The 21,603-nt window shown below is 39.6% G+C and overlaps 1 protein-coding gene across 3 annotated transcripts in view; it reads right to left on the minus strand.

Moving 5' to 3' along the window:
- PRKN (parkin RBR E3 ubiquitin protein ligase) overlaps positions 1-21,603 on the minus strand; it is a 1,357,610-nt gene that overhangs the window by 416,714 nt on the left and 919,293 nt on the right. For all 3 annotated transcript variants that reach the window (XM_086708284.1, XM_086708283.1, XM_086708285.1), the window contains one exon: positions 10,639-10,775. In XM_086708284.1, the coding sequence (XP_086564410.1) occupies positions 10,639-10,775 (137 nt within the window). The remainder of the gene's footprint in view (positions 1-10,638; positions 10,776-21,603) is intronic.

Below are 21,603 nucleotides of genomic sequence, written 5' to 3' on the forward strand. Positions count from 1 at the left end.
CTAGAACTCTTTGGATAAGAATAAATTGAGAGTTAAAAACGGTCTGCTTTCCGCTCCTCCAAAACAAAGGTAGAATGCTCTTTTTAAGCGTTCAGGGTGGAAATAGGTGGAAAGAAACTATTTTTGCATTCTCTGCTGGCTACCGAAAGCATTCCCACCTTGCTTCTGTTTTTCTAAAATGTCATTTTATTTTTAACCACTTAATAAGTTGCAAGAAAAGATGAAAGGCAGCTTGGAAAGGAGAAACCCAAGCAAAGTAAGGATGAAGGCATAGTCTCCTTGGGCATGGGCTTCCTCCTAAAGATACAGGAAGACTTGCTGGCAGCGTTTCTAATTGGTGTGCAGACTCTCTACGTCTGTAAAACCCTGAAGACTCAGACGCACACCAAACAAATGTGGGAGTCCACTGTCCTCGCTGAGTTAGGCAGCATTTCCAAGAGGAAACAGGACAGTAGACGATGCCTGTCGATCTAGCCAGAATGAGCTCCTGGACACCACCGGTTCTGTCCTACAGCTCTTTTTCTGGTCCCTGTCCATGGACAGTCATTCCCTATGACAGAGCCACTTGACTGAGAGTTATTCCTGTTGCACGTGCGCGCACACACACACACACACCCTCATGTGGTTAGGTGTGGCCGTGTAGCTCAGGTGTAATAGGTGATGTGCCCCATTTTCAGGCCCGGTGTCCAAAAACTCCAGCCTGAGGCTCCCACCCTCCCTGCCTCTGCCAGCTGGGACTGCAAGAAAAGGATCTCGTGGGGATTCAGAGGCCACTGGGGGTGACAGAAACACTAGGTGGCAGAAGACAGAATCTGAGTCCCACAATATCATGGGGCAGAGGTGTCACAGCTGACCCACACTGAATCATGACGTGAGTGGAATCCTTGATTCTGTGATTTCAGTGTTGCTTTTTTTTTTATTAAAAAAATTTTTTTAATCTTTATTTTTGAGAGAGAGAGAGACAGAATGTGAGTGGGGGAGGGGCAAAGAGCGAGGGAGACACAGAATCCGAAGCAGGCTCCAGGCTCTGAGCTGTCAGCGCAGAGCCCGACGCAGGGCTCGAACTCACAAACTGCAAGATCATGACCTGAGCTGAAGTCGGACTCTTAACCGACTGAGCCACCCAGGCGCCCCGTCAGTGTTGCTTTTGTTAGAAAAGGTATACTACTATTCTGACTTTCATACATGCAAATCAAAGACGAACTGTCAAAATTTCTAAATCACCACCCCCTCCCTGCAATAAACCACAAAGTTTAGCATTAATCTCAGAAAATTCCTAAGTTTGATTTAGTTTCAATTAAAGAAAGAAGATCAGCTTTGGACTGCAAGATTATCAGCTTCTTGAATCCTGGTGCTGCCATATTCATGCTATCTACCACAATTATTCAAGATCTGGGAGCTAGGGAGCAAAGGGGCTGTGTATTTCAGAGTTGGACAGATATATAGACAATGTGTGTGTAAATAGGTTTCTAGGCAGTTTGTCAATACTTTAAAGCTCATTTATAGGGGCGCCTGGGTGGCGCAGTCGGTTAAGCGTCCGACTTCAGCCAGGTCACGATCTCGCGGTCCGTGAGTTCGAGCCCCGCGTCGGGCTCTGGGCTGATAGCTCAGAGCCTGGAGCCTGTTTCCGATTCTGTGTCTCCCTCTCTCTCTGACCCTCCCCCGTTCATGCTCTGTCTCTCTCTGTCCCAAAAATAAATAAACGTTGAAAAAAATAAAGCTCATTTATAGAGTGCAAAATTGCTTTTTAGAAAAATATGAATTTACATTCTTGCCTGTATTTGAATGTATGTCCATCCATAGTTTATTTTATGCTTTAAATGAATAATTCTTTAGCAACTAATTATGTTAAACTTTTAATGTGTATTGATCATGCACATATCTTCTTTGGTGACCTATCTTTTAATTTATTTCCCTACTTTTCTATGTGGTTTTAGTAATTATATTGAAATGATTATGTGTGTGTATTTGGAAGAGCAATGATCGAAAACCAAAAGAAAATGTATTTTGGATTTTATGCTTAGCTCCCCAAATAGCTATCCAGAAACCAGCCTTGACTCTGTAGGCATCATGAAGGTCTCTGTATCCCAAAAGGACCAGGACAATCTGCCTTGTGCCTCATGTTGCCCACAAGGATGCTAAGGGCCCTAATGGACTGCAGTTTCTGAGTGGACATATTACATAGAAAGGAAATGTCATTCTAAGGTATATAAAAATGGGAATCACATGAAAATGTGACCTGGCAGGAGAAGATTAACAACAAACAGAAAGCACTGAGGACACAGTCGGGGATGCACCTGTACCTGGATGGTGTCAGTACAGCCAGTGGCCATGGTAACGGCATGTCACAGAGAAACCAGGAACGATGCCCTCGGACACCCCAAGGCTACAGGAAATCCATGTTGCCAGGGCCCATAATGGACTAGAGGCGTATCCGTTCTACATGGTCTTCAGCATGTACTTGTAGAACAGCACTCCAAAATAAATCAACCTAACTTCACGAAGCTCCATTCAGTTGTGTGAGTGATACTCATGGTTAAGAGCAGATGAAAACAGTGCTTTGGCATTTCAAAATAATTTCTAGATGGAATTCTCATAATAGCAGGTACAGAAGAAAAGATAGCAAATATGTCAAAATAATTACGGAGTTTCTCCCAAAGCCCATAGTTTCATGCAAGAGTTTCTCAGAGGCTCTGGATATAGGCCATTTTGGCTGGGTTTGCTGATCTTATTTTCAACTTCAACGTTTATTGAAAATCCTATGCTGGCTGGCAGATCAAATCACTCATGGACAAAACAGGCAAGGGCAGAGGGAGTATTTTTGTGCTTATTAATGCTACAGTCTCCCACTGAAAATACCTTGTTGCTTGTGGAATGCTCACCCCCACAGTAGTTCTTAGACTCTTCAGCGGGGGACTCTAACAAATACTGGGGGCCATCCCAGAGGTTCTTTTAATTGGCCTGAGGCATGGATGAGCATTGGATTTTTTTTTTAACTTTGTTTTATTGAAATGTACATCCAGGGTTGAGAAGCACTGTCCCTAGAGGGAAGCAGGGTGGGAGAATGGAGAGAATCTGGAACTTTGGGGTCGACCACACCTGGATGGAAGCAACAGCTTGATTCCTCCTGTGATCCTGGGTACCTAATACTAAGGCTTTACTTCTTCCTCTGTAAAATAAGAACAACTCCTACTTTTCAAGTTTGCTGTTGGTTTAAATATGGAAGAGTGCTAAAAATTTGGACACTCTTCCCTTGACATTCTTTTCCATAGAACTTTCAAAATAGTACTTTAACTGTGGTTACTGGCTTCTCTACTCATACAATGTTTAAAAACACACATTCTAGAGCCACAACTAGCTGGCACTGAACACCAGCTCTGTTATCCATTAGCTGTAATACCATGTGCACTTTAATTAGCTTCTGTGAGCCTTAAATAATTCGTGTATAAAATTGGAAGAATGACAATATCCATTTCAATAGGTCTTTGGGGGATTACATGGATGCATGTATGTAAGCACTTAGAGCAGCACCTTATATACAGTAAGTAGCCAGTAACAGTCCTAATCATTACTTACTTTCTACTCTCAGGGAAATAAAATTCAGCATCCCACTCTGACAAAGCATAACAAAATTTCTGGTCAAATGAGAAGCTCACACAAAGGAATCAGGGTTTGTGCCCGAAAGGGTTTTACACCACTTTTAATTGTCTGTCATCGTAATTATGATAATGAAAAACGTTGGTTCGTTGTTGACTAGCTAGCCATACCTTGAAGAATGTATATGTCTAAAATTGAGCTTTGAAAATGTTTAGTTCAGTGATCTTGAAAAAGGATTGAAAGACTAGATTATGGGAAAAAAGAACACCTTATGAATTCGTGGCAAGAGGTATTAGACACTTATATAGAAATGTGAACTTATACAGAGACTCTTAGCAAAACATTTGATGTGTGGGTTATTTAGCAATAGAAATAGATGTTTTGTCTAGCTTTTCTGTGGCTTCTATGGGACCAGTGTAGTTTGAAAAATAATTTACCAACGGTGCCTGGGTGGCTCAGTCGGTTAAGTGTCCAACATTGGCTCAGGTCATAATCTCGAGGTTCATGAGTTTGAGCCTCACATCGGGCTTTCTGCTGTCAACATAGATTCTGACTTCAGATTCTGTATCTCCCTATCTCACTGCCCCTCCCCACTCTTGCGCTGTCTCTTTCTCTCAAAAAGAAATAAACATTTTAAAAAATTAAAAAAAAAAAGAAAAATAGTTTACCAATTCAACTTACAGCCTCTATTTTTTACATAAAGTTTGTAGTACCAGAAAACTGATCTCATTTTCCCCTCTCATAACATCACTATTCAAACAGTAGCGAGTGGTTTGTTTCCCGGGCTCTGCAGATAACAAATGATGGATTTGGGGGAAAGACTGTTTTGTATGGATTGTGGGAGGGTGAGGAATAAAGTGCTGTATTTAACTCAAAGAGTGGAAAAGCACTCTTGAATAGTGCTGTGCATGAGATACAGATATCTGTATCTGACACTGATCTGTATCTGTACAGATATTGGATGTAGCTTTGGCTTTTTGTTTTTGTTATTTTGAGAGAGAGAGAGAGAGAGAGAGAGAGAGGCAGAGAGAGAGGGAGAAAGAGAATCTTAAGCAGGCTCCACACTCTGCATGGAACCCAATGTGGGGCTCAATCCCAGGACCTTGAGATCATGACCTGAGCTGATGTGAAGAGTCAGACACTCAACCGACTGAGCCACCCAGGCACCCCTTCGTGTTAGCTTTGAATAATACCCATGCCATCCTAGTGGGATAATCCATTCTAGTTTGCAAGCATCAGAAAGGCCTTTGGCCTCTGCCAAAGTATAAACACAATCACCAAGCAAATATGTATCTACCAATGAATCCACCCTATTTACAGTTTCATGCAGACCCCTGAGATCAGAAAAGTCAGAGTGATTTAAAGCTACGGATTCCAGTGCCAGTGTAACCATCTCTTGTGGTTAGAGATGAACTTTGTCACTGAAGGAAGTGGTGGCTTTATGAATACAATGCCCCTTGATTATATAAATAAATCTTGGATTAATTTTCTTGGAAAAACCGTAATCTAAAAATGGCTAGTAGCCACCATGGGGGCCTGAAACCATTTTACTAGATTTCAAAATGCCATGGTGGAAAGATATTATTTTTATTAAAATGTTTTATTTATTTTTGAGAGAGGGAGGGAGAGAGCGAGCGAGCAAGCAGGGGAGGGTCAGAGAGAGAGGGAGACACAGAATCTGAAGCAGGCTCTGGGCTCCTAGCTGTCATCACAGAGCCCGACACGGGGCTTGAACTCAGGGACTGCGAGATCATGACCTGAACCGTAGTCAGACACTTAGCCAACTGAGCCACCCAGGTGCCCCACCATGGTGGAAAGATAAATGGACAGCTCTTCAGAGAACCAACAATATTCAGTCAGGGTAAAACCATGAACAATAAAAGAATAAGCATACACGCGCGCACACACACACACACACACACACACACACACACACACACAAGCTGAGCTTCCAGAAACTTCTGATCTTCCAAAAACCAAAGGTAACACTGGGGCCTTTGAGGTTCAGGCATTCTACACAAGACTGTTGAGGTCAGGAAAGAGCCATCAAGGAAATGTTCAATGGAACCATGATCAACATGAACAGCAATACACCTTCTTTGCCAAATGGATCTGGCATAGAATCTGAGCCTTGCCTGAGTAATCCAGCTGTCATAAAGCTGACCTTTCAATGCGTTCTTAGTTCCATTGTGGAATTAGCCATCATTTTTGCTTGTCATACACGGTATTAAGTTTTATTTACAAGATTTATAGACATTGATATAACCTTGTAATTAACTCCACCATGAAAGAACAGCATGCCATGGAAATAGTATGAGTTCAATCAATTCTTTTTTCTGATAGTCTGCTATTTTTATCCTTAGTTTGAAAAGCCTTGATTTTCTATTTCTGTTTTTTTTTTACTAGTTTATTTTATGTGTCTTGTTTTACACTCCATGAATCAAGGCAAAGTCAAATAAACCAAGGGAAAAAGATGGTCAGATAGATGGACAGATGTATCCTGCTTGGTAAATGGTTGATTTATTTATTTTTATTTATTTATTTATTTTTTTTTAATTTTTTTTCAACGTTTATTTATTTTTGGGACAGAGAGAGACAGAGCATGAACGGGGGAGGGGCAGAGAGAGAGGGAGACACAGAATCGGAAACAGGCTCCAGGCTCCGAGCCATCAGCCCAGAGCCTGATGCGGGGCTCGAACTCACGGATCGCGAGATCGTGACCTGGCTGAAGTCGGACGCTCAACCGACTGCGCCACCCAGGCGCCCCGGTAAATGGTTGATTTATGCACTGGACTATAGGAAACACCAACCTACAGTTAAAGAATGTCCGAATGTATGTTCCTCTATGAACACACACATATATGCGCAAATAAATTACATATACTGTCTGTAGGAATACTTACATAGCATGCTTACATAACAACTGAGTTAACAAAAGCCAGTATTCATTATGTGCTTGCAGTCTTCAGCATTTAACGCAAAGGTACTCTATATGGCATTATTTTAATCCATCCACATAGCAATGTATAAAATAGTTGTTATTGTATTATCTCCATTTTAGCTTAAAATGAAACAAGAGACATACCAAGGATAAGTAACTTGCCCTACATTACGAAGGTGGTGAATCTCCAAGCCAGGATTTGAACTTGGCTTCTCTGATTCTCTATGTACACTACAGGATATGTGCAAAATTATTCATTGGTTTATGGGGAGGTAATAGTAAGACTTATTCAGGTCTTTAAAATGTGAAAAAATTAGTCTTTACTAGGACTTAACGTGCTGGCTGATGCTGGAACTTCTCATACCCTGGTGTGTGTGTGGGATATATCATGTTATGACCTGCAAAGAGGGTGTCTTGAGGGGACAGTGGGAGTCCTAAAATGCAGACTCTTAGAGAGTCTCTGTTGAGCAAGGTTCAAAACAATCCAGTTTGTTTCTTACAAAATAAAACAAAAATTCTGTAATAACGTTTGAAAGCCTCTTTTCATCTAATATGAGGAACACTTATAATCTGAGTTCACAGTTAAAAAAAAGGCTGAAATAATACATGACAATATTGTGACAAACTGAATTGTAGTTTGTAATAAGCACTTTTGAAGATATGTATTAAAACATTGTTGAAGACATAAAGAAACAAGTACTGAAATGAATTATACAGCATAGGAAGTTTACTACACAGTTGAAAGTCATTATGGTTGTTTGTAACTTGTCTCAGCTTTTGGTTACTTGCTACTTCTCTTTTTTCCTGGTTTCCAAAGCTCATTAAAAGTCAAAGAATAGGAAAACTTTACATAAAAATAGGTTAATTTTAGCTTCCACATTATTGTCCGTGCACACAAAAAAATTGAAAGACAATATCGTTTAGTTCAACCTGTAATGTGTGACCACACTGGTGGCCCAGTCAAATTCATTCAGTTCACTGTTATGGGGGTGGGGCGTGGTGCCCAAGTCTGTGAATCCAGCTTTAAAACTCACATCCCACACAGGACGCTAGCCCTCCAGTGGTTCCTTATTGTAGGTAACAGTCAATATTGCTAACGTGTGGAGATTAGTACAGGCCTATGTATCAGTTTTTATAAATATCTCGTTATCAATAGGTTTGCAATTCAAATATCTTTAGATATTTTTGATAACTTTCAATCATCAAGAACTGCAGACAATGTGTATTACTCTATTCTGGATACATTGTCTTTTTTTTTTTTTAATTTTTTTTTAACGTTTATTTATTTTTGAGACAGAGAGAGACAGAGCATGAACAGGGGAGGAGCAGAGAGAGAGGGAGACACAGAATCTGAAACAGGCTCCAGGCTCTGAGCTGTCAGCACAGAGCCCGACGCGGGGCTCGATCTCACGGACCGTGAGATCATGACCTGAGCCGAAGTTGGACGCTTAACCGACTGAGCCACCCAGGCGCCCCTGTCTTTTAATAACAAAATCCACAAATATGTAGCTTTCTCCTTCTTGCTGTTAAACATTAAAAGAGGTGTTAGGGAAGGTAAGTTCTTGGTAGTGAGTGGCATTTAAAAAAAGAAAAGCAAGGTTTTAAGGAGAATTATGTTTAAATAACAGGTGATGAGGTAGATACACTCACAAAAATTATTTAAAAGGGTTCCAAAGAAAAAATCCAAAGTAGCAAGAATTACGAGAAAAGCCTAGAACAACTTGTCATGCTAGAAAGCCTGGCTAATGTGTACGAGGGGAGTGATTGCACATTTTTTTTTTTTATTTTGTATGTTTGAAATTTCCTACAATTAAAATGCTTTAAAATTTAAAGCTACATGAGAAGTAAACTAACTTTTAGAAGTGCCTTGAGTATGAAGAGAAAACATGAAAATGGATATTCCATGCTACATGGTTTTGTGAAGGAAGAGAGTTTATCAGTACAAAATTATCCCATGAAAAATAGAATCTTTCAATCTGAAAATAAATATTTCACTAACTTTTGAATGCTTTTGTTAAAAATATAAAAGTACAAAACCTTTCAGTGAGTTTTCCTTAATATACTGATACATGCATTATGTGAATCTTAATTAATAAACATTGCATTATTGGCAAATACAGTCAAAAAATGAGTATCATAATTTACAAAGTCAACAATGCAATCAGCTTCTTCTATTTGGAAATGTGAAATACTTTTGAGTTATATTTTTCAGCTTTGATCAAAAAAACATTTAAACTAAGTACCGAAATAAGTTAAACTTAAAATCTGACCACTGAATCAAGCTATCACAATTTCAAACCACAATTTTCAAAATCAGTGAAGCATATTTACTCACATTGCAATGATTTTATACACACACACACACACACACACACACACACACACACACACACATATATATGAATGAGGTATAGACCCCTATCTCATTCCATATATAAAAAATAATTCAAAATGTTATCAATGGCCTAAGCATTAAAGCTAAGCTATTAGAAGAAAACATGGGAGTCATTCTTCAGGACCTTGGTTTTGACAATGGATTCCTACCTTTGACACCAAAAGCACAAACAACAAAAGAAAAAATAGATAAAATGGATTTCTTCAAAATTAAAAACTTTTATGTATTGAAGGATATTATCATGAAAGTAAAAATACAACCCACAGAATAGGAAAAATGTTTGCAAGTTGTATATCTGATAAATGTCTATTATCCAGAACACATAAAGAACTCTTACCAGTCAGCAACAAGACAAACAACCCAATCAAAAAATGGGCTTGGATATTCTCCAAACAGAAACACAAATGGTCAACAAGCATACAAGAAAATATTCAACATCATCAGTCATTAAAGAAATGCAAGTCAAAACCACAATGAGGTACCACTCCAAATTTAATAGTATGGCTATTAAAAACAAAACAGGAAAATAACAACTGTGGGAGAGGATGTAAAGAAACAAAAACCTTTATAAGTTACTGGTAGGAATGCAAAATGGTGCAGCAGCTATGGAAGATAGTTTGGTAGTTCTTCAAAAGATTAAATATAGAATTAGCATATGACCTAGCAATTGCACTCCTGGGTATACATCCAAGAGAAATGAAAACATATATGCACACAGGAACAAATACACAAATGTTTTTGGCAGCATTATTCAGAATAGCCAAAAGGTGAAAACAACACAAATGTCCATCAGCAAAGAAATGGATAAACAGATTGTGGTATGTCCATATAATGGAATATTAATCAGTCATAAAAAGGAATGAAGATACATGCCACAAATTGGATGAACTTCAAAAACATTATGGTAAGTGAAACAAGGAAGACACAAAAGGTTACATATTGCATGATTCCTTTTATATGAAGTATCTAGAATTGGTAAATCCACAGAGGAAGATAGTGGTTGCCAAGAGACAGAGGTGAGGGGAAATTGGGAACGCTTACTTAATGAATGCGGGGTATTTTCCTGGGATAATGAAAAAATTTTGAAACTAGAGATGGGTGATAGTCATCACATCACATTGTGAAAACATGAAATGCCACTGAACTGGACACTTGAAAATAGTTAACTGTATGTTATGTGAATTTCACCTCAATAAAAAAAAATACATGTAACAACAGTAATATAAGTAAAGAATGTTCTTCAATGTTGAAAGATAAAAAAACTGAAAATATTAAATATTTCAGCTTTATCTCATTCTTCAAAATCCTTCAAAATATATGTTCTTTCATATATATGCGTATGTGTTCAAAATTTTTAGCAATAAGGGTATACAATTTGAAAACGTGGATAGGGCTGCTCTAGATCCATGGTAATCTGTCACTTGTAGGGTGAATCCATAGACATACTTTGTGCACCTCGGCTGAATAATATTTTATCTTCCATACTTTTATGCAGGTGATGCATTTTCAACATAACTCCTGCATACCTTCGTATTTTATATTTTTGTGATGCAAACACTGTTTCTTGCTCAGCAGGGATCAAATAGATATTTGAATTTTCAACCCCTCGGCGGGGGATTGAGTATCCCTAAGATAGTCTTGCATCAATAGTTCTTCCGTTATTAATTAGCATTAAAAATGGAGAAGAAAAAAGTACTAGACTTACCCACACACGGCAGAGAGTAGCCCAGCTGAGGGTCATGGGTAAACTGCCTGTCGTTAAGTCTTGTCACACAGTATAAGTAGAAACAGTCTAAGCAAATCACGTGACGATGGTTGCACTGGAAAACCAGCACAGGGCTCCTGCACAGAAAAATAAAAAAAGAAAAGGAAAACATTTCCTCTAGTACTTCTAAGAGTCGAAAGGCAACATGTGCTTTGGGACACTTTGTAACCCTATCAGCTTGCTTAGAAAATGCTCTGTGTAGACACCTGCACTGCTCACCATTGAGCACATATGTGTCAAAGCTGCGCCTTAAAAATTGGAAACATTTCATTAACTATACATAACATTGATTTTCCTAAATTTATATTTTTATATTAACATATTTACCAAACTGTTGTTTAAATCTGAGCTCAGATATAACCTCTTTCTAGATCATCTTCTAGAAGCCTCATAATTCCCAATTCACCCATGAATCACCCCATTTATACATTTTTTTATTGATACAAAATTACATCATACTATTGATATGCTTCTCTACCGACTGTGATCTCCTTGAAAGTAGATACTGTGCTTAATTTAAATTGATATTCTCATAGTACCAGGCACCGTGAGGTTTAAATAAACGTTCCTTGAATTGTATGTTAATGATATATAAAATCTGAACTTCCCAAAAGCCAAAAGAAAAATGACCATGGTGCCAAAGTAGGTATGCTAAACAATCACTCATATTTCATTGGCAAGCAGAAAAGTAGAATTTCAAAATAAAAATTATCTAGCACAGATTCTTTTCTAAAAGATTTAGTCTATCATGCCATCCCTACTCCACCCAAACAGCCAATTTATTAAATCAAGGTTAGGAGCTTACTAATAAATTGATATATGAGTTCTAAAATCTTTGGATTCCCTTAAAATGCTTTATAGGGGAAAAATGCCCCAAATAAGCATGTATTTTTGCTAACAAAATGAACCACATTATGTTATAACCAAAAGAAAAAAAAAGAGAGAGAGAGAGAGAGAGACAAATTGAATTAATTTCACATCAGCCCCAAGGCCATTTTAATAGTAAAAAAACAAAAACAACAACAAAAAAAACAACACTGGAGTTTATCTAGATAAGCCTATTCTCTGTGTAATGACAACAAAATACAAAATATTTTTTTTTATTTCATACACAATTCTTTTTTTTTTTTCAACGTTTTTTATTTATTTTTGGGACAGAGAGAGACAGAGCATGAACGGGGGAGGGGCAGAGAGAGAGGGAGACACAGAATCGGAAACAGGCTCCAGGCTCTGAGCCATCAGCCCAGAGCCTGACGCGCGGCTCGAACTCACGGACCGCGAGATCGTGACCTGGCTGAAGTCGGACGCTTAACCGACTGCGCCACCCAGGCACCCCACACAATTCTTAAAAAACCTCAGAGCTCTTCAAAAGCCCTTTCCCCAGAAAAATTGATATTAAACATTAATATTAGTAACATGTAATTTTCTTAACAATTAAAAGGTTTTCAAAATTCTGCTTTCCCACTTATTTCAAAGCAATATCTAATACAAAACAAAAAAAAATAACTTGGTATTTTAATGTCATGGATCAACAGGGCAATGGTCATCATAAGCTGGGCAAGGCCGTCCCTAAATGCTTTTATGTGCTTCTATTTCTCATCTCTGAACCTACTGCAGTCCTTTTGGGGCCATCATTTCCATTTCCAGAGCCTTTTTCAATTAGGCATTGACTGTGTTCTGAACTTTCAACCTCTTCCCTTCTAATAACATTCTGCTGGAAGATGATAAAATATAATACCTTCTCATTTCTATCACGAGTCAGACATACACACATGCACAAGGGCACACACACCATATTCACTCTGTGTGACCCTATAGAACTGCCGTGTTCTATGTTCTCCTCATGGCTAAGTTCTATGAAAAGTATTCTCCATTCTGGTCTTAGCAACATGGTCGACTAAGCCTTTAGAGACGCTCAATCTGCTCTCAACACATGGAAGCACTGGAGAAAATATTAGAACATTCATAAAAATGTTCCTCTATATAACAAGGTTAAGAAAGAAAGCTTAGCAATTACCCGGTAGAAGAAATAAAAGGAAAACTTATAAAGCCAAAGCAGTAGGAACATGAACTGTTGGCATAGTGTCCCAGAGCAACATTAAGGTACGTGGTAGCCACTGGTCCAGGAAGTGAGTTCTTTTCCATCCCTATTAAGGAAAAATGGAGAGAGTTTTGTTCCATGTGTGGACAACATATTTATGGATTTGCCCTTCAGTTAAAATATGGCCCCAAACTACTTAGACTGTGTGGACAATCCACAGAACATCAGCTGTTCTACTTTACTGATGGCATCCTACCATTTGGAACAGATTGGAAAGGAATGGCGAATACATGGGAGGCCATGCTGTGAGGTAAACCCTGTGCAGATTCAAGAGCCCACCATATTAGGAAAGGTTTTAGAGGCCCAATGTTTGGGGCACGGAGGGCACACTCAACAGACACAGTAGTGCATCTTGCCCCTGCCTCTACTACTGCAACCACACACACACACACACACACACACACACACAGATACAGCAGTACAAGGACAATCACAGGCCCTGTGGAAACATAGGCTCTAGGGCCCACAGAGTGAAACACATCGTCTTGGGGACATAGGAGGAATCTTACTAAAAATTACAGTTCACTTCTGCCTTCTTGAATTGAGATATAGGCGGGGAGCCGAACAGACCAAACCGACAGGACTAATTGATCAGAACCATCAGGATGCAAAGGGCTGGGGAAGAGTTCATAGGGTATCTGGGGGATCCACTGGTACATTTCATGGCACTGCCCTCTGGAATTGTAGCGGCAAATGGACAAGGCAGCAGTTAAGGCAGCATTGAGAAGTGCATGGTGACCGGGACCTGAGAGACCTTAGGATTTACCTGTTGAAGCAGGTAAGGTCAATAACCTTTATTATTACAAAAAATATAATAGAGTCATCAGAAAGGGCTTTAGAGAATGTTTACCTTGAATAAAAAGTATGAGAAATGAATGCAGGTAGCAGTAGTTTACCAAACAGTGAGAAGTAAAGGAAACAAGATATAAAAATGTGTTCAGCTTTGGAAGTGAGGACAGATCACTAAAGTTCATTAAGGAGAATCCCTTCCCAGGCACAGGGTGTATATATAAGTGACACCAGAACCTACACGTGTGGTTTTACATGTCCATTTTGGACAAAAAGAAAAAAAAAAGAAAGAAACTTACAAGAGTTTCAGGGAGTGACAAGTATAGAGAAGTCACTCAGGCATTCTGTCACTATCCATATGGAGTGAATATATATATATATATCTATATCTATATCTATATATATATATATAGATATATATAGATATATATAGATATATATATATATATAGAGAGAGAGAGAGAAATATAGAATATATTTATATATATTCTATATATCTATATAATGTCTATATAACATATATCTAATATATATCTATATAATATAGAGAGAGAAATATAGAATGAACATGTAGAAAAAATACATATGTTGATGAATAATGTTATCGATATAGATGTAGATAGTATATGCCCATATTCATGCAGAATTATCAGTCAGTTGGAGTTCTTGATACAGTTTTGAGGGAAGATTGTCCATCCCTTATCAATAATATTTCTAGTTATAAAAAAAGAAATTTCTAGTATCTATGAAAAAGTTAGGTGAGGAATAAGCATGCCACCCATAGAAACATTATTGGATTAATCATCTGAGTCATCTAAGAAAAGAAGTGAGGATCATTTCATGGCTGGAGGGACTACATAATTAACTTCCTAAGTATGAGGCAAAAGAGGACAGTGGGAAAAAAAAAAAACACTAGTATTTATGACCACCCCCTTTGGGTTAGGTACTTGCTAGGAACTTCTCAAACGTTTTTCCATGTCCTCCTCCTATAATAATCTGCCCCCACTCTATCACACATCCTGTTCCTCTCTCTGCCTCCAGCTTTCTTCCAGGTCTTTTACTCCTGGGCTCGTGCTCTTTGTCACTCATTCTTCTAGTATAATACTAGCCTTTATATTCAAATCAAAATTCCAAACTTTAAGGTGCAGTTCAAGATAAGACCTCTAAGGAACTTTTCCTGGAGCTTAATTCTTCACTGATTTTTCTCTTTTTCTTTAACTTTTAATCCACAGGGTCTATCCTAATGTGCTTCCTACACTGTCTTCACTTTTATTCAGACTGAGTGTTTCATAAGTTGCTACTTTAGCTGTCAGCATTAAATGAAAAATCCTGAAACAGTGGGGGCTGAACTTGATTACCACCTTCATGACCCATGTCTCACCAAATACAGCAATAAGCACATGACATTATATAATCAATAGTTACTGATCATACCTGTGGCTTACTGAACAAAATGTTTTTTATTTCATAATCTCTCTGCTCCCATCCTTATATTTTTTACTCAGTTACTTACTGAGCATCTACTTTGGCTGAAGTAGACACTTAATAAACACACACCGAATACAGCAGTGAGTGGATGAAAAAACATCTCATGACTGATGGAAGCGTTGGGAAAAACACACACAACTCAGTCACAGGCCACAGTCTGGGGACATGACACACATGTGGAACAGGTATTAAAAGGATGTATGTGTGGTCATCAAACTCTGGTGCCACAGAAGTTAGGACAGCAGAGAAGTATGCGTCAGGGTTAGGAAACCTGAGCTGAATTTAAAAGAATGGGGGATCAGCACTGGGTCCCTGGAGAGAAATGTGGTTTCTGGGCAGGGCAGGAAACAGACATGGGAAAGAATTCTTGGAACAGAAAAGTTATCAGCTGGGCTGAGGGGATGTATCAGGACAAGAGAAAAGAGATGAGAAGGGTTGGGGACAGGGGTAGGAGGACTTCAGGAGACTGGCCTACTGTGTGGTCTCTTGCTCATGGGATTCACTGAGGCTTGTGAGTCTCGGAAGGGAGAGATGTTTTCATATGTTTAATTCTGAGGGAACGTGTGGAGGAGAACAAGCTGGAAGTCGTGAGAACTATTTGGAGGTCATTTTAATAACACAGGCATGAGTTACTAAGGAAGCAGACTGTGGTGTGCGGGCGGTTCTAGGAATGGAAAGAAGAAGATGGACAGGAGTGATTTTTCTGAGGAGAACCTGCCAAGACTTATCTCCTCTTGGGTCTTTGTTCCTCCCAACATTCCTCTGTGCCCTTTGCTCAAATTATATATAAATGTTAATTGATCAATCTAAAAGATGATTTTACCCCCGTGGACCAGGCTACAGAGCAGTTAATCAAAGGTTAGATAAAGTTCTCAATCCCACGTAAAAGGGATTATAAATGCTGTACTTGACATTACTGAAGAGTTATTATTTTCTTTTAAAGCCAACAGTTTTTTTTTTTTTTTTTTTTTTTTTTTTCAACGTTTTTATTTATTTTTGGGACAGAGAGAGACAGAGCATGAACGGGGGAGGGGCAGAGAGAGAGAGGGAGACACAGAATCGGAAACAGGCTCCAGGCTCTGAGCCATCAGCCCAGAGCCTGACGCGGGGCTCGAACTCACGGGCCGCGAGATCGTGACCTGGCTGAAGTCGGACGCTTAACCGACTGCGCCACCCAGGCGCCCCGAAAGCCAACAGTTTTTATTATAATGCATGTGTTTTATAGAAAGGGGACTGTGGCAAACAGGATAATATGAAAAAGTGTTTCGAAACTGCAGCTTTGTCCATGTTGCTCTAGTTTCATCTGGGTCAGGCTCTTCCCTGGCATCAGGCACAGAAGCTGCCCTTGTCCCATGGCTCCTTGCAGACACACTTAGCACCGCCCATGGGTGGCGGGAGTGGCCGTTCTTTTTGCAGGAGGTGCATTTGCACGAGTCGGTGCACGTGCAAGAGCAAGCTCAGGTGCAGGAGCCCGTCCGTGCAGGTGCAGAAGCCCATGCGGGTGTAGGAGCCCGAGCAGGTGCAGAAGCCCGTGCAGGTGCAGGAGCCCGTGCGGGTGCAGAAGCCTGTGCAGGTGCAGGAGGCTGCACAGGTACAGGAGCCACCGGTGGGGCAGGAGCAGCTGGGTCCACTTCGAGCAGAGGTGAGGACTGAGGTCCAAAGCAGTCAGCACAGCGAGACACTGGTGCAGGCTGCAGGCGTGGTTCTGAAGAGTTTCTTGTAAGCAAAGACTTTCCTGCTTTGGTGAAAGCAGTGATCCAAAGAGCCTTTGCTCACAGAGTATTAGGCATAACTGAAGAAATCTTAGTAAAAAAATATGGCAGACCACTCACGTACATCACACAAATAGAACACGGTTACACAATAAGTAGTCCAAACATTTAAACTCTCATAAAATTAGCTCTCTTGTATCTACAAAATAGCATCAGTGTTTTCATATTTATCTGATCAAATGTGCAGTTTAATCTGCTCTCCACCTCATTTGTGTGAGTGCCCTCTCTCTCTCTCTCTCTCTCTCTCTCTCTCATTTGCCCTCCCTCACACACACACTCTCTCTGCCAAAATCTATTTCTCTGACCCTGTCTACTTCTTTGCCACAGGTATATCTTCATTTATACCCATTAAGAGGCTGCGGTTCCAACTTCTCAGCTGAATGTGACATATATTGAATGTGACATCCCAGAAATTTTAAGATACGTAAAGATAAGGAAGTAAGTCTAAGCTTGAAAGGAAATAAAAATCTAATAAAGTGGGTAGGAAAGGGATACACATAAGCGTAACACAGGGCAGGACACTAAGTTATATTAGAGACGTAGGAAATATTAGCAGGCTCTGTGGTAAGCAGCCTTCAGGGTGTCCCCTTAGTGATCTCCACCCCCTGGGATTCATGCCCTTGTGTCCCTTTTACAAATCAGTGGGATGACCTGAGTCATCTACATGGGAAGTGCAGAAATGACAAGGAGCCATTTCTAGGACTAGATCAGAGAAGACCGTGCAGCTACTGCCTGTGCTGCTTCCTGGGTCAGTAGCTCTGAGGAGAGTGATGGCCGTGTTGTGGGGACACTCGAGCACTCCTATGGAGACCCTCCAGCACAAGACATGCCCTCAGCCTACTGTAGCCCTGGCTGACGGCTTGACCACAATTTCATGAGCTAACCCTGAGCGAGAACCATCCAGCTAAGCTGTTCCCAAGTTCCTGACCCACCGAAACTGTGCGAGATAACATCCGTTGTTGTTTTAAGCCACTACATTTTGGGGTAATTATTTTTTATGCAGCAATATATAACTGATACAGGTTCGGAGGGGGAAAGAGATCACATTTAGATAGAAAATTAGAAAAGAATTCATGCCAGTAGTGGCATTGGAATGAAGATCAAGTTTCCAGGGCATGGAGATAGAAAAAAATCTTCCAGGTCAACAGAAGAGACTGGAGTTGCAGAAGAACAGAGCACAGGAGGAGAATGCTGAGTTCTCTAGTATAGCTAGTTTCTCCATTCACCCCAATGAAAAGCAAAATTATATATATATGTGTGTGTGTATATATATATATATATATATATATATATATATAGGGATAGTAGAATCATCTGAAATGCAATGAGAAGCAATGAAAGTTAGGATAAACATATTAAGTGCAAATCGTTGAGGAGATAAAAATAAATTTTGTTCACTGGAGGGAGAAAGTTAGTCCTTGAATTTAGCTTACACTTGACCCTTGGAAACCCACATGTTGTTTTTACAATATTTCGTTTGTGCGACAGTAACATAGATGTTATGCCCCAGTTAGCAATCTTTCAAAGCTCTCTACAAATCCTCAGTACATGAACAACTACGACTCCTGGGAGTTTAATAAAGGATTAGATTAGATAAAAATAATTAGAGGAGGAAAGCTATGCCATTAAGGAACCCGAATCTATCTTCCTAACAACTGTCATTTTAAATCTCTTTTAGTTAGAGATAGCTTATAAACAATAGATAAATGGCTACAGTCTCAGAAACCAAATGCACTTTCGGTTAATCTATATCACCTACTAATTGCCCAAATGAGCTTCTGACGGGAGTATCCAACATGGCGCCTGCCCTCGATAACATTTTAACCTACATATGTGATACGGGTTCATTATTTGAGTTAGCCAAGTGAGCAATCCCAGTCACTGGAGAGACTCCTGATCCAAGATGCTAATTGATAGACTCAACTTTTAGAAATTAAAATAAGCTTCAACAGTCGAATGACCTTCGAAATTCCATCCAGCAGCCAAGTTTAAAATCCTGAAGTGAGTTTGTTTATCCATTAGTCTGCTTGGACTCAGAATCCTATTGAGGCCCTGGCAGATCCAAGGTCATTTACCACCACTTTGAATTTCTTCTTGCTCCCTCTGCTCACGTCCTCATTGCTTTCTCCTGTCCACTTTGCTGCACAAAAAGGGGTGACTTTGGCTCCGTGAGCTTGCTTGCACAAGGCCCAATATTTCAGCATAAACAACACTGCCAAGGCAAAGACTCTTTATTGAAGTTGACGTTTTTGAATCACTGTCATCAATCCATCCTTGTAATTGTCTGGACTAACTACCAAGTGCCAGGCACCGACCTACGGATGTCACGTAAAAGTGGGCAAGACATGGCCCTTCGCCTCAGAAGGCCACAGGCCCGTAGGGTTGAAGACAAACAAGTGATTATCTCCTGGTGTCGTAAAAGCTACCAGAGGGATGAGTTAGAGACCACCTAACCCCGTCTTTGCAGTCAGTGGAAGGGGTCTCAAGGCAACTCATGCCTCCATGCGTGCATTCAGTCTATATAGAGAGAAGATACCGAAGAAACTAAACAGCTTCCCTTGTTTATAAAGGCTTTACATAAAATATGATATAAAATACAGTAAAAATAAAATGATTAAAAATAAAATGATTAAGAAAATATATACTCTGCCCCTTTCTCTATCGACAAAATTCCCTTGTCCTCTTTAATCCTCATTCAGTAATTCTATGTCCCATCTGTGACATCAAATGCTACTAAATTTAAGAGAACCCTAACATTAACATTTGTTCCAAGGTTTGATCCCACTGATCAATACTGGGCAAACTCTCTCATCATTAGTGCACAGTTTTATTGCTGGAAAACAACCTGGTTTTGTATGCTCACCAGAATATTCTTAATTCTCATGTGTCCTGAGGATGTAATACTTTATGATTCCACAGACACCTTTTCTGCAGTGGGACTAAGCCCTGACCTCACATGTGTTGAAAACTACTTTCTGCAAGGCATTTTGCTGTGGGTACTTAGGCCTTAAAACAAACAACAGCTCCCTATCAAGTCAACTGTATCTCCACTGAGATGTTAACCTGTTCTATTTATTGTCATATAGAGAAAAAGAAAATTTCAGGTAGCAGCTACCTTCTCTGTTTCAGAACTATTTATTTTCTACATATACTTACTAATTCTGAGAGTCTACAAAATAGGAGGTATAAAAATAGCTGAGTAAAGATATGCAGAGTAGCAAAAGTGTAGTGCTTTCTAGAGCAAATGGATTAGGTCTTCAAGTGTTGGTATAGCATGAATTCTCCAAACTCATTAACCTCAGTCTGGAGTTAACCTAAATCAGCACCCACACCATTCCTTCCTCCCACATTTGCCCCCCCCCCCTTTTTAATCAGCACACCTCGGTGATGTTATTCTAAAGTGGCTTTCATCATGGCACGTCATGGCCAAAACCATAAACTATTATCTAATGCCAATGTATCAAGACCTCAAGTTTTCCTTCTGTTTTTCAGAGCTCTCCATAAGGCTCCTTGCCCCCCCACTGTATGTCTCCCTAATTGCCATTCCCAAATCCTTCTCAGGTCCTCTCTTTACAGCATCAGAACCAAACCTCCTTTTCCCTTATGCTCTTGTCTCTCTGTGTTAAGAGTCTTCCAATTTACCTTCATTTTCCTCTTTCAGGAGGCTGCTTCAATAAAACTCCAGCTAACACCAATTCTCCCACTCACTTTACAATTCCCCATAATGCTTATGTTTACAAAGCAGTATTCTTATATTCTACTTAGCGTTTTAGTACATATCATTATATTGTTCTGTGCCTGATTGATCAGCTTATGTCAGATGTTCCCTGGTCAATTCAACACCTAGTCACTGAGGGGCGCCTGGGTGGCTCAGTCGGTTAAGTGACTGGCTCTTGATTTCAGCTCAGGTCATGATCTTGTAGTTGGTGAGATAGAGTCCTGCTCAGGCTCTGCCTTGGCAGCGTGGAGCCTGCTTGGGATTGTCTTTCGCCTCTCTATCCGTCTCTTCCCTGCTTGTGCTCTCTCTTTGTCTCTTAAAATAAACAAACATGAAACAAAATTTAAAAACACCCATACATAGTAATTGGGAGACTACTATGTGCTGGTTCCTTGGCTTGACGTTGGGATGGGATACACAGTTGTTGTCCTCGTGGAATTCTGTCTAATGGTGACATAACTAAGTCTGGAGCACAGCGGGAAAAAGTTAATCCAATGTTGGTCAGGCAGAGAAAGTTTCCCGAATGAAAATAAATAAATAAATAATTAAACCAAGACCCAAAAGGCAAGAATGAATTAGCCTGACCAAGAAACTAGAGGGGAATGAGGAAATCATGTAAAAACACTTAAAATGGCATAAAATTAGAAAAGGTTAGGGCACTGTGTCTTAGATCTTCTTATTATTTCCTCAGTGTTTATCAAGGTTCTGAATTCCTCGAGAAATCAAAAATCAAACTAAAGCATGATACTGTTTCCACGAGCCACATGTAGAAGTCCATATTTTAAGTTTATATAATAAGTGCAGCTGAATTAGGTTCTATTATTTATAACATTTTGAACCACTAACAATAAACAAAATAAAGTATATGAATCCATGGTTACAAGAGGAATTAATGAGTTATTAATTTCCTCCAGATGGTTTCAATCTTCAAAAGTAATTACTTGACCTTAGTATAGCCTATATGTCGTGTTTCTAAATATAATTACTGTTGACAGGTTGAATCTAAACATAAACCACTACCTTCTAGAAGCACTAGA

Source organism: Puma concolor, chromosome B2 (genome assembly GCF_028749965.1).
Source record: "Puma concolor isolate L17-30 chromosome B2, mPumCon1.1.hap2, whole genome shotgun sequence".
In the NCBI taxonomy this organism is placed as follows: domain Eukaryota; kingdom Metazoa; phylum Chordata; class Mammalia; order Carnivora; family Felidae; genus Puma; species Puma concolor.